Below are 11,589 nucleotides of genomic sequence, written 5' to 3'. Positions count from 1 at the left end.
AAGTAATCCAAATCAAAATTTATAATAAAATTAAATATTTAAAGAAATAAAACTCATTTTTTTTGTTTTAAAAAGACTTCAATTTGCTTTTATTACATGCTAATAATTAACTTTAATTTGAAATTCTCTCCCAACAAGCTTGTTATCGTAACTTACTTGAAATTTAAAATAAGTTAACACAACCTACATAGTTAAAGGGAAAGCTCTCACTAGAGGTGAGATGACAACTACAATATTCAAGTCCAAATTATTGTATGTAAATATTTAGTTAACATATTAGTTTTGCATCAAAACACTATGCGAATGCAATTTTTCTATTGAGGAAATTGAAATCCATAGAGAGCACAATCCAGCAATCAACTCTTTATTTATATTATTAATAAGTTAACCATATCAGAAAACTCACCTTAAAAAATAAAATCAAATCAAATAAAAGCAATCTTTTTCTTCCAAGAGTTTTCACAGAAAACAGAGTTATATCACTCAGAATATGAAGAAAACTTAAATGAATTTCTTGTGTAATCAACCCAAATAAACCCCAAAACACAAAAAATCTACTAAAATAATCCACAAAAGAGGAAAGAGAAAGAGAATGACACAAAATTAGAATCATAAACAATGAAAAAAATGAAAAAGGCAATGTTAGAACTCAATAGAAACACAAATACAACTTTGATAAAAATCAAATTGATTCAAAATGAGGAACAAAAAGAATTAAAGTGAACATAATTAAAATAGGGAAAACAATACAATCATTTGATATAAACCTTTCTAATCTTGTCACTAGAAGTGAGAGCAAGTGTTGGTTCTTAGAGATAAAATTGGCAACAACACCAAAAAAATACTCCGTTGGCAAAAAACTACAGGAATGAGAAGATAGTTTAGTCAAAACTAAAATGAGAGAAGAGATAAAACACTTAAATAGAGAAGGTAGCCACCTAGAGATTCTCTTTGAGAAAGCCAAGTGAGTTGAGGACATTATGAGCAAAGTCAAAAAAGAATATACTCAGTCTCCAACCAGCTGCAAACCCCTTCTTTTTAAGGAATGAATAAAATATATTTTCAGTTAAGCAAATCAACAAACACCACAAAATGCATTCCAATTCCAAAATTTAAAGTGAAAAAAAGGGCACATGTAATAAACCAATCATATTTAAATCACATGTCTATATTAAAATTTTCAACCCATTCACCTTAAAGCCTAAATTGTTTTTGGGCTTCCCTAGGGGAATGACGACCGTCCTCAAGTGTCTGAGCTTTTGAAAAAATTGATGATGTTCCTCTTAATCCTTTTGTGTTGCAACATGAAATTGTAAGCATTTTGATTAGAAAACTTGACTCAGACACTTCAGATACTTAAATATTGACAATTTAAATTTGAGAAACAAACGTAAGCTTTCTTATTAACATCATACTTTGTTGTAGCAAGCTTAGCCATATCAGCAAGTGTAACCTAAAGTACAGTAAAAAAAGTTATACTCCATGAAAAAGAATGTTAGTAATGACATAATGCACAAAAAATGGCAGACTTTAGGAAATTTTTATCCTATAAATTGTTTAAAATATTGGACACACCTAGACTTCGGAATCAAATAGATAATTTTTGTCTAGACCAAATTTAGCACTATAATGATTTCAAGCTCAATTATTCTAATATAAAGCATTTAAAAATAAACAAATAGTTCATACACAAAGTTCAAGCATCCAATATCTTGTCCATGAGAATCTTCATTTGCGTCTTTCATCATGATAATTGTAGTGCACAACATCACTCCTTTTCACCTAAAGTAACCAATATAACTATTGTCTCCTTTCAAGATTGTATTAATAATGAAATCAAAACAAAAGTAAATAACCAACCTTCAACTTCTCATGAGCTTCCTTCTTAATCTTTCCATGAATTCTCTTTCCTTAATTATGTGCATCCTTTTTTAAAGATCTCAAAATCTTGTGATGAAATAAAAAACCAAGTAATAATAATTTAACGATATACAACAACATATAAATGTGTAACAAATAAATTAACACTTATAACTTCGTTTAAGAAAACATGATTGATAGGCATTAACGGAAGCACTACAGCAAGCACAAATACAATGCACATACAAAAAAATGTCAAAAGAACAAAAGAAAAGGCATTTATAGTAATATATCAGCTACAAACGTATGCATAGTTTTATCAAATAATCAAATAATAAAAGGAACATATGAGGAAGTCATCCTTTGAACAACACGTTCACTAAATCATTATAGAGATTAGACCATTAAAGGAAGATGAAATTAAACAATAGACAACAGTAAAGGATGTTAGTACTTGGTGAAAACAATGGGTGCATTAAGTAAATTGCAATGATTTCAAAACAACAAATCAATTAAGGAAACTTTATCCATTAAAAAAAAGTAACCAATTTGAAAGGATTTTCTACCTTGGATTCAGTTGCATAATGCATATTTCTTGTTCAAATAATGCACTGCCTAGATATACATAAACAAAGAACTGAAATTTTTAAATAGTCTTTACTTTTTCCAGAATCAGCACTATAATGAGCACTGAATCCAAGCTTCCTAGCATCATTCATTTTTAGAATAGCCTAAAACCTGAGCACGAAGTCGAATTATCCGGGCATCTCATTATTTTTTTTAAAAATGGTATCGGAAAGAAGAACACCACAGAAGCTCTAATTTGACACTAACACCAACGACAAAAATAACTAAAAAATTAAATATATATTGGGGCTTAAACAACAGATACCAATTTCATTGAAAAATCATAACTTTGTCAAAAGTTTTCAACGACAAACATTAAACCCAGAAAAAAAGAAGAAAGAAAGGCAGAACATGAAAGATCAATTTACCTATATTTTGCAGGGAAGATGTGTTCGCAGAAGACATGCATTGTGATGATGTGCGATATCAGGAGCAACAAAAGAATTAATAAAGTGGAACTGAGGGCGTTATGCACAATGCCGAACAGTTCTTGAACCCTGAAAAGCAACGTACCAAAGAGGAAGATATGGATAATTGAAGAATATGATTTTGTTAAAAAGGAAGGAAGGAAGATTTGTGACTCGATATAATTGGATTTAGATGCAGAAGAAGTCCACAGTCGCTGCCGCTTCGTCAACCACTGTAACCCCAAAATACAAAAAACTCACTTCAACATTTAACAAAAGAAAAAAGAGAAAGAGAATGGCACAAATCAAAACTATCAACAGATTATCTTCCTATACACCACATTCAAAGTAGAATAATCATTTAGTGAATCATTGTTAAATGTGTTACTACATACTTTAAAAGATATTGTATAAAATTTTTCAAGATTTAGAATAATAGTATTTATCATTAAATAATAACAAAAAATGCACATACTTTAGGATAAATTGCAAATATAATCCAATGTGCAACACTACTTAATCAATGGTGCAACTGAAAAATTTTCAAATCAGAACCATAAGCAAACTAACCATGAGGAATGATGAAGAATACGGAAGTTGAAGAAAACAACAGTGCAAGTGTGCAACCCTTCTGGACAAACTATGACGCCACTGTACGTAAAACAGGGGAATTGGAAGAAGCATTGGAATTCGAACTAGCCTAACTCGAATTACGAAGGAACACGTGATTTACATAATTCGAATCTACATGGTTCGAACTACCAAGGAGCATAATTCGAACTAGCTTGGTTCGAATTACACATTGAACGCTTCCCAAAGTAATTCGAACTTAGTTGGTTCGAATTACTCAAAATTTCCCTCAAATAGTAATTCGAATGGGGTTGGTTCGAATTACATAGATTTCGGCTATATAAGGAGTTTGAATCAGCCTCATTCGAATCACTTTTCCATTCTCATACCCCACCAAATCCCAGAGAAAACGACCCAGATTCGAGCCGACAAAGACTCGAACAGAATACTCAGCCGATGGGAGACGATCCGGAAAGGCTATATCGGTTGGACGGAGTTGCTCATATAGCTGGGGTCATCAACGACGAGGTTAGTAGATAGAAAACTTTGTGCTAGCGGTTTATCTGAGTTAGTGGTTTTGCATGCGATTTTAGTGGCGGTTTATCCTAGTGGAATTGCAAGTGGTTTATTTTAGAGGTTTTGCATTTTGTTTAGTTGGTAGTTTATGTTAGTGGTTTTTATTAGTGGTTTTTGTTAGTGATTTTGTATGGGATTTTGTTGATGGTTTATGTTGGCAGTTTATTTTGGTGGTATTGGAAGTGGTTTATTATGTGATTTTGTGTGCGGTTTATGATAGTGGTTTTGCATGTGGTTTTCGTAAGTGGATTTGTATGCGGTTTATGTTAGCGGTTTAGGCATGTGGTTTTGTTGGCGGTTTAGGTTAGGAGTTTTTAGTAGTAGTTTTTGTTAGTACTTTTGTATGCGGTTTTGTTGTTGATTTATTTTGGCGGTTTATTTTGGTGGTATTGGAAGTGGTTTACTATGTGGTTTTGTAAGCGGTTTATGATAGTGCTTTTGCATGTGTTTTTCATAAGTGGATTTGTATGTGGTTTATGTTAGTGGTTTAAGCATGTGGTTTTGATACTGGTTTGTTATATTGGTTTTGCATGTAGATTCTGTTAGTGGTTTCCATAAGTGGTTTCCGGTGTTAGTTATTTTTGTCACTGGTTTTCTAAGTGGTTCTAATAATGCCGTCCATGTAATGCGCAGTCACAGCGATGCATCAGGAGCATGCGGCGGCACCAGGGCATGAGACTCGATGAGCGGTATGTTCCGTACTTGCAGATGGCCGGATTATACCATCTTGCGAGGCTGAACGATAGATGGTTCCGGTTAGATGAGCCCCTTGTCAGTGCCTTCGTCGAGCGGTGGCGTCCGGAGACGCACACCTTCCATATGCCGTTCGGAGAGTGCACGATCACAGCCTTCTGCTTCGCCAACCAAACCCTCATGTACGTCGGCCTAAACCCAAAGTGTGCGGCCGTGGCATTTAGGAGCACCTTGATGCTGACGGATGCATCAGCCCTAACCATTGGCATAATGAATGCCGATATCACACGATAATCCAAACTCCTGTGGTCGCTGGAGATGGAGGTGGCGAGACACGTATGCGGACCATTGTACCGTTTGACCTCTCAAAGGCCCTTGCGATGTCGGAGACTCAGCCGAATCAACCATGTGCACCCATTCCCGAACTCAGAACACTTGCCCATATACCGGCGATAGTCAGACTCCACTACCATGTACTGTACCCCATGGCAGATGCTATAAGTCTTCACACTTAACAAGGCCTCATCTTTATCCTGAAATTGTTGACCAACCTGGAACTCTGTCAGACCTGCAGACCCTTCCGCATCTCTAGCGCCAAATCCAGCAGGCTGACCAGGAACCCCCTCCTGCCTCATGGCATCCAAGTCCAAAGAGGAAAAATGTGGAGGGTACTGCTGTGTGCCAGAGCTAGAACCACCTCCCGCCCGAGCAGGCTTGCTCGCTCCAATATCATCGCCACTGTCATCAGCAATCATATCCGGCTCGACATCATCGTCCTCTGGATCATCCAACACTCCATCTCCAACCCCAGGCGGTGCAGCACACTGTAAAGAGGTCGGCAGAAATTTTTCTGTTCCGACCTCGTCGCCCACACTGCCGTTGAGATCAACAGCGAACGAAGGGGAGGCGACATGCTGGATGGGTGGCTGGTACGCAGTGACGGAGGAAGAAGCAACGGCAGGTCTGCAGCTAGAACCGGCTACCGTGGCTAAAGTGGTGGTATTCCGGTTCGAACTCCCCGAGCTGGATACCACATCAACCAACTTTGCCAACAGTTCTGGTGTCCTCACTTCTGGAAACTTCCGGTGACAATGGAACATGACCTGCAAGTCCTCATCACTCCCAATCGTGAAACAATCATACTTCACGGTTTCCTGGAGCACCGTGATTGGAATGCGATAGAAAAACTTCTTAACCCGTTTCACACCTTCCAGACCAAGTTTCAGCAGTACAGAGCTAACAAGGTCATCATAGCTCGTTGTAGGCCTCACGATAATATAGAGAGGATCCTTATCAGTGAACTTCACACCGGAACGAGTTTTCCTCTTAATCGATCCTCTGTGGCGAACCAACACTACAAAACTCTCCTCACTAGCCATCTTACCCCCTCTAATGAGAGCAACTCACGTTTACACCATATATATACAGGTCTGGTCCTCACTAATTCGAACTAATTCAGTTCGAATTACATTGCATTGCGTGCATGAAGGTAATTCGAGTATGCTTGGTTCGAATTACTTGGGGAAGCTTGCACCTACGTAATTCGAACTCACCTAATTCGAATTATGTATCCTTGTAGTTCGAACTCACCTAGTTCGAATTAGTGTGAACTTCGTTCTTGTACAATTCGAGTTAAGTAGGTTCGAATTATGTAGAACTGTAATTCGAACTAGGTTGGTTCGAATTACATAGAGATGTCCTTTGGTTGATTGATGAAGCAATTTTCAACTTGGCTGATTCACGTAAATTATTTCCTCCCTTGGCTTATTTATGTTTTTTGCCCTAAAATATAAATAAATATATTTATTTATTAATCACAAAATAAAAAAATTACTTACCCATTGAGGATAATTCAGATATTTAATAATGTGTTCTTCCAGTTTGGTAAAATTACGAACCATTTTTATCAAACCCTTCACAGTATACTTCTTCTTCTCCCACACTTGCTTCTTCACTCTTCTTCCTTCTTCGGTTCTTTTTTAGTAACCTTCCTCACTCTCGTTTTACACTACATGTTTTTTCACCCTTTGACCTACCTGCATTTTGGTTTTATAAGCGGATTCACCACCCTCTATGACATGTGTCGCACATGCAGCTTGGGAGGCTGTCAATCGCAACGTGCGATTTGCCCTACACGGTTGACAAACGCAACCTACGTTTTGCCGAGTCCAATGCTAGTCAACACCTGCTCTGGTCTGCATGCAGGAGACACCAGCCCACGTTTCGAAATTTGGTTGCCCTGCCAATTGCAGGTTGCGTTTTGCAGGCACCAACATTTTCTTGATCTTCGTCCCACTCAAAACGTAGGTTACGCTTTGTGGTTTCTGACAATAGCAGATCCATATTTGTGCATAATACGCCATTCATCCATTTTTCAATATTTTTTTATTTTTAAATCTATTTACAAATTAATTTCTGTCTTTTTTTAGAACAAGAAAAATAATCTCATTAACGACTAATTGGAGTATATTAGAAGCTTCAAATCACTAACAAAAATAAGAAAAACAATTAAACAACAAAGAACAAAGTATAACCTTACTTAACTTATTGCAAATAGCAAACAACATAATATAACACAAACAATCAACAAAGAGAATTTAAACAACATATATATATACATGTCACAACTTACACAATGGACGCAATATGATAAGAATGAGATAAAAAAGATTTTAGTATCAGTTTCTTAATTATATTATAATAAAATTTGTTAGAGTTATTTATTTAGAACAAATGTTAAACAATTTATTTCTTGAGGAAACTGCTACACGATGATGGGGTCCAAAAGCAGTGCCATGATGTGATCGTTCAGAAGTTCACAGTTGGTGTATTTATCTTCAAAGTCTGCATATAGAAACTCACATATGCGTGCCAAATTAACAATGCAATCAAGGATGGATCTTGGGATTTTCTCAGTTAACTTGAGATACTCTTCATTCATATCCTTCCAAGAATCATTGATATCCTTTTTAATAAATTCATAGGCCTCCTCTTTTGAAAAGTCATATTGCTTCATGCAACTTTCTACTGCAGAAGCAACATGTTCCCTTTGTTGTTCAAACTACATATGTTGATCAAATATAAAAAGCGAAAGTTATTTTAATATAAAAAATAATTATTTTTATAAATATAATATTATATAATTATATGTATGTTTAAAATTATTTTATACTAATAAAAATATTATGATGAATTCTACCCAACCCCTCTAAAATAACATGTAAGTTACCCTTTATGATGTGTCACATTTTAATTGGTCATTACTTAACTATAGTTGAGTTATTTTGTAATTTATTATTTGAGATGAACAGATGGGTAATTGTATAATTTCTTAAAATATTAAAATTCTTCCCCGTTAATTGAAGCACGTTCTCACGCAATCTCTTTCTACATTGCATCATTTCTTAACGGGTCGTTGAATTCCCATAGCTCGTAACTTCCCTGTTCTTCCCAGTATAGCCAGCGCCGACTTCATTGCTATCTCTTGTCCTCTCACTCAATCTCTTTTTTTTATAAGCCATGGGAATTCAACGACTCGTTAAGGAATGATGTATTGTAGAAAGAGATTGCGTGAAAGGCGGGTAGAATTTTAATATTTTAAGAAATTATACAATTACCCATCTCAAATAATAAATTACAAAACAACCCAACTATAGTTAAGATAATAACCAATTAAAGTGTGATACATCATGAAGGGTAACTTATATGTTATTTTAGAGGGGGTAAGGTAGAATTCATCAAATATTATTTATATACTAAAATCAATCAATAATATATTTGTGTATAAATATTGTATTGTTTAATTTATTTTTAATGTGTATTTATATTTTAACATATATTTTATTTTAATAGCTGATTTTAATATACCTAACATGATTATTATATTAATAGTGCATCAAAATTGAATTTTATGTAATATCAAATTAATTAAAAAAAATTAGAAAAATCTCTACCTTGTGTGAGGCCAAATCATTTAGTAGTCTGCAAACAAGTGATGTGGCTTTTAAGATGACCGGAATATTCGAAATCCAACCAAACATTTCTTTGGTTGCAGATTCTCCGAAGGCAGTGAACACTGTTGTAAACAATGGATTTGCTGAAGTGAGAACTCCGTTAATCTTGTACTCATCATATGTTGGAATATAGCCTTCATGGCACCATTTTGCTTCAACCATGTAACCTTGTACAAAATTAGAAAACTGCAAGTATATATAATAAAGTTATCTAACTAATTAAAGTGCTCATTAATAAACTAAATAATAAGTGTGTTAATGAAATTAGCATACGGCTTGTTTAACATGTTGCATTACTAAGCTTGAGTCTCCATTCACATCATTCATGAAAACGTCTATTTCCATCAAACATTCCACAATTGCATTGAAAACAACTTTAAAGCACTCTGAAAGAGATTCAATGTAACGAATATCCCATCTGAAAAATAAAAATAAAAATATAAAAGGTCTAAAAATTAAGGGAAAAAAAACTAAATATAATGATGGGATTGATAAAGATATTATTTTTTTTTTCTTTTTATTCTTTATTGAGATAGCATAATATAAACTTTGGTGAATTCTTATTCTAAGATCAAACCTTTGGATTGCTCTAGTGAAGAGTTCAAGTTCTTTAACCGTGCCATAAACATCATAAGTATCATCCATAAGAGAGATACATAAAACCAATTTGGTTATTATTTGTCTTGCAGTGCTATATTTAGGATCAGAGTTCATAGCAAAAGGCCAAAAGAATACTTCAACTATCCTGTCTCTTGCATAAGGAACCGTTGTTGCAAAATCTGATTCTCTCCACCACCTGTAATACAACGTAACTAGTTAAAGCTGATGTCATGATAATTAATTATGGGAGTTCTTTTTAGGTTTAATTACTACATTGATCCTTATAATTTCACCAAATTTTTAATTAGATCTTTATATTTTTTTTTCAATTAAGTCCGTATATTACTTTTAATTTTGTAATTAGATCATTCTTATTTGTTTACAAATTGAAATATTTATAATTAAAAATCTAATTAAATCTTTCACCACATATTTTTGAAAAAAAATATTTCGTTAATTTTAACGTTTTTTATATGAAAATAACCTAATTATAGAAAAAAACTAACTAGGAGAACTTGAGTAGAAGTATAGTACTTACTTGGTGTTGCTACCAATTTCTTTTTTGTACAATTTTTGCACCATATTGAAATCCAATTTTGCGAAGTTTAGAAGATCAACCTTGTCACATGAAGGATCTTTTTCATAGAAAGATATATATGACCTTGCCTTCATTCTTGGAATTGCCTTGTGAAAAGGTTGTCCTAAACTTTGATTGATTTGGTCACCAAGAGATAGACTCAATTGATTGGTGATAGACTTAAGTCTATTGTATGTGAATTCATGTGCTTCCTCTAATATATCTTCTCCATGAACTCTTAATTGTGCAGCTTCATACAAGCTCCACATTCCTTGAACATCAGTTATTTCATCGAATTCTCCCCTTCTATTCTTGAATTTGTTGAAAATATCTATGTAATTCACATATATACTAACTAGTGTGAATCCATATAATTAACAACTAGTACGCATTTTTTTAAGGTAATGTAATTATAAATAAGATAGAAAAATGAGATTTAGACATACCTGATGAAATGTAATATCCCTTTTGTCGAAATAAACGAAAAAGTAATGCAATAAAGTGAAGATCGCATTCTTTTGTAACAAGGTCATTATTGTTGGTAAAATCATTGTGGATTTGGGCTAATATTTCATCAATTTCATGTTGAAAATGATAAGATATACTCAAATGTTGAATTGAATCTATTAAACATAACTTTTGTAAGATATTATTGTCATTAGAAGACAAATACATCTTCACCTTCTTTTTATGCATTTGAAGTTCTTGTTTCATGGTTTCGTTGATTCCCTGTAAATGTTTTTGGTTTAATATATATGTTAGTTCAAAAGAGTGAAAAATTAACAAATTAGAGTAGGTCACTTATCTAATGTTTCTATATATGATCAACCCAATCAAAATTATTATATGATGATTTATTGCGAAATTTGTGGATTTGATTTAATTCTTAAATCAAATCTAATACAAATCAAACTGGTACAAATATTGCTTTATGTTTCAATTATAGTATATAATAATTCGATTCGGGGTTGATAAATAAGTTTTTAAGTTTTCAATATTAGAAAATACAAAAAAAAAACATCTTTTTATTTAGGGAATTACCCCAGCCCGCCCACTCTGTTGGCATGACTATCAAGGAAAGGAAATGGGCTTGATGAGGAACAGATCTAGGAATTGCATAAATTAAAGGGGAGGCCATGCATGGTGGCTTCGTCTGGGGAGGGACCCCTCGTCAGTATGACCCAAGGGAGAGAATGTGGAAGGAAGGCGAGATTCTCCATAGATTAGGAAAGAAGGTGAGAAAGTCAGGGAAAGGAGATGAATACTTAAGGGACATGGCCAATGTTGAGTGGAGGAATGGATGGAGGTAGAAGAGATGAAAGACGGTGTGGATATGGTGGTATGCAGCCCACAACCAGTTATAGACAGTCAGCGGCATGGTTTTGGTGCACCGGGAGGAACCCCATCCTTTGCGACCATTGTGAGGAACGGTAGCGCTACTAAGAGGATTGATGATGAGGGCAAGAAAGCTAAAAACAAGGTAATAGAGTCAGACTTGGAGGATGAAGAGAGTGAGGCCCGAGTTGAGAAAACGGCGGAAGGTATCTACAACTTGATTATAGGAGAAGAAATGCAGAGAGAACTCAGGAGTCGTTGGTGGGACTCTTTGATAGTGAAACTGTAGGGAAGAGAAATCTCCTTGCCTGTTTTGAAATGCAGATTTTAG

General features: G+C 34.5%; 2 protein-coding genes across 18 annotated transcripts in view; both read right to left on the bottom strand.

The window, feature by feature from the left end:
- Nucleotides 1-4,084, bottom strand: part of LOC107614386 — a 6,375-nt gene extending 2,291 nt beyond the window's left edge. The window contains exons 1-7 of one of the 10 annotated variants that reach the window (XR_001614413.2): nucleotides 3,465-4,084; nucleotides 2,856-3,127; nucleotides 1,861-1,947; nucleotides 1,690-1,782; nucleotides 1,416-1,453; nucleotides 1,194-1,289; nucleotides 768-1,034 (exon numbers count right to left, since the gene is read on the bottom strand). The gene's annotated coding sequence lies outside the window, so the exon portion shown is untranslated. The other 9 variants (XR_002352049.1, XR_002352051.1, XR_002352052.1 and 6 more) reach the window with 9 other exon arrangements.
- Nucleotides 7,384-11,589, bottom strand: part of LOC107613369 ((-)-germacrene D synthase-like) — a 30,133-nt gene continuing 25,927 nt past the window's right edge. For 4 of the 8 annotated variants that reach the window (XM_016315335.2, XM_021108981.1, XM_021108980.1 and 1 more), the window contains 6 exons: nucleotides 10,370-10,652; nucleotides 9,885-10,254; nucleotides 9,324-9,542; nucleotides 9,020-9,164; nucleotides 8,687-8,932; nucleotides 7,384-7,794 (listed from right to left, as the gene is read on the bottom strand). In XM_016315335.2, the coding sequence (XP_016170821.1) occupies nucleotides 7,498-7,794; nucleotides 8,687-8,932; nucleotides 9,020-9,164; nucleotides 9,324-9,542; nucleotides 9,885-10,254; nucleotides 10,370-10,652 (1,560 nt within the window). In that variant the 3' untranslated portion in view covers nucleotides 7,384-7,497. Of the gene's footprint in view, nucleotides 7,795-8,686; nucleotides 8,933-9,019; nucleotides 9,165-9,323; nucleotides 9,543-9,884; nucleotides 10,255-10,369; nucleotides 10,653-10,964; nucleotides 11,567-11,589 lie in introns of all 8 variants that reach the window. The other 4 variants (XM_021108984.1, XM_021108983.1, XM_021108985.1 and 1 more) reach the window with 3 other exon arrangements.

The sequence above is a fragment of the Arachis ipaensis genome, chromosome B08 (assembly GCF_000816755.2).
Source record: "Arachis ipaensis cultivar K30076 chromosome B08, Araip1.1, whole genome shotgun sequence".
NCBI lineage: Eukaryota > Viridiplantae > Streptophyta > Magnoliopsida > Fabales > Fabaceae > Arachis > Arachis ipaensis.
The sequence above is the reverse complement of the archived record's forward strand: the minus strand, read 5'-3'. Positions and strand labels throughout refer to the sequence as shown.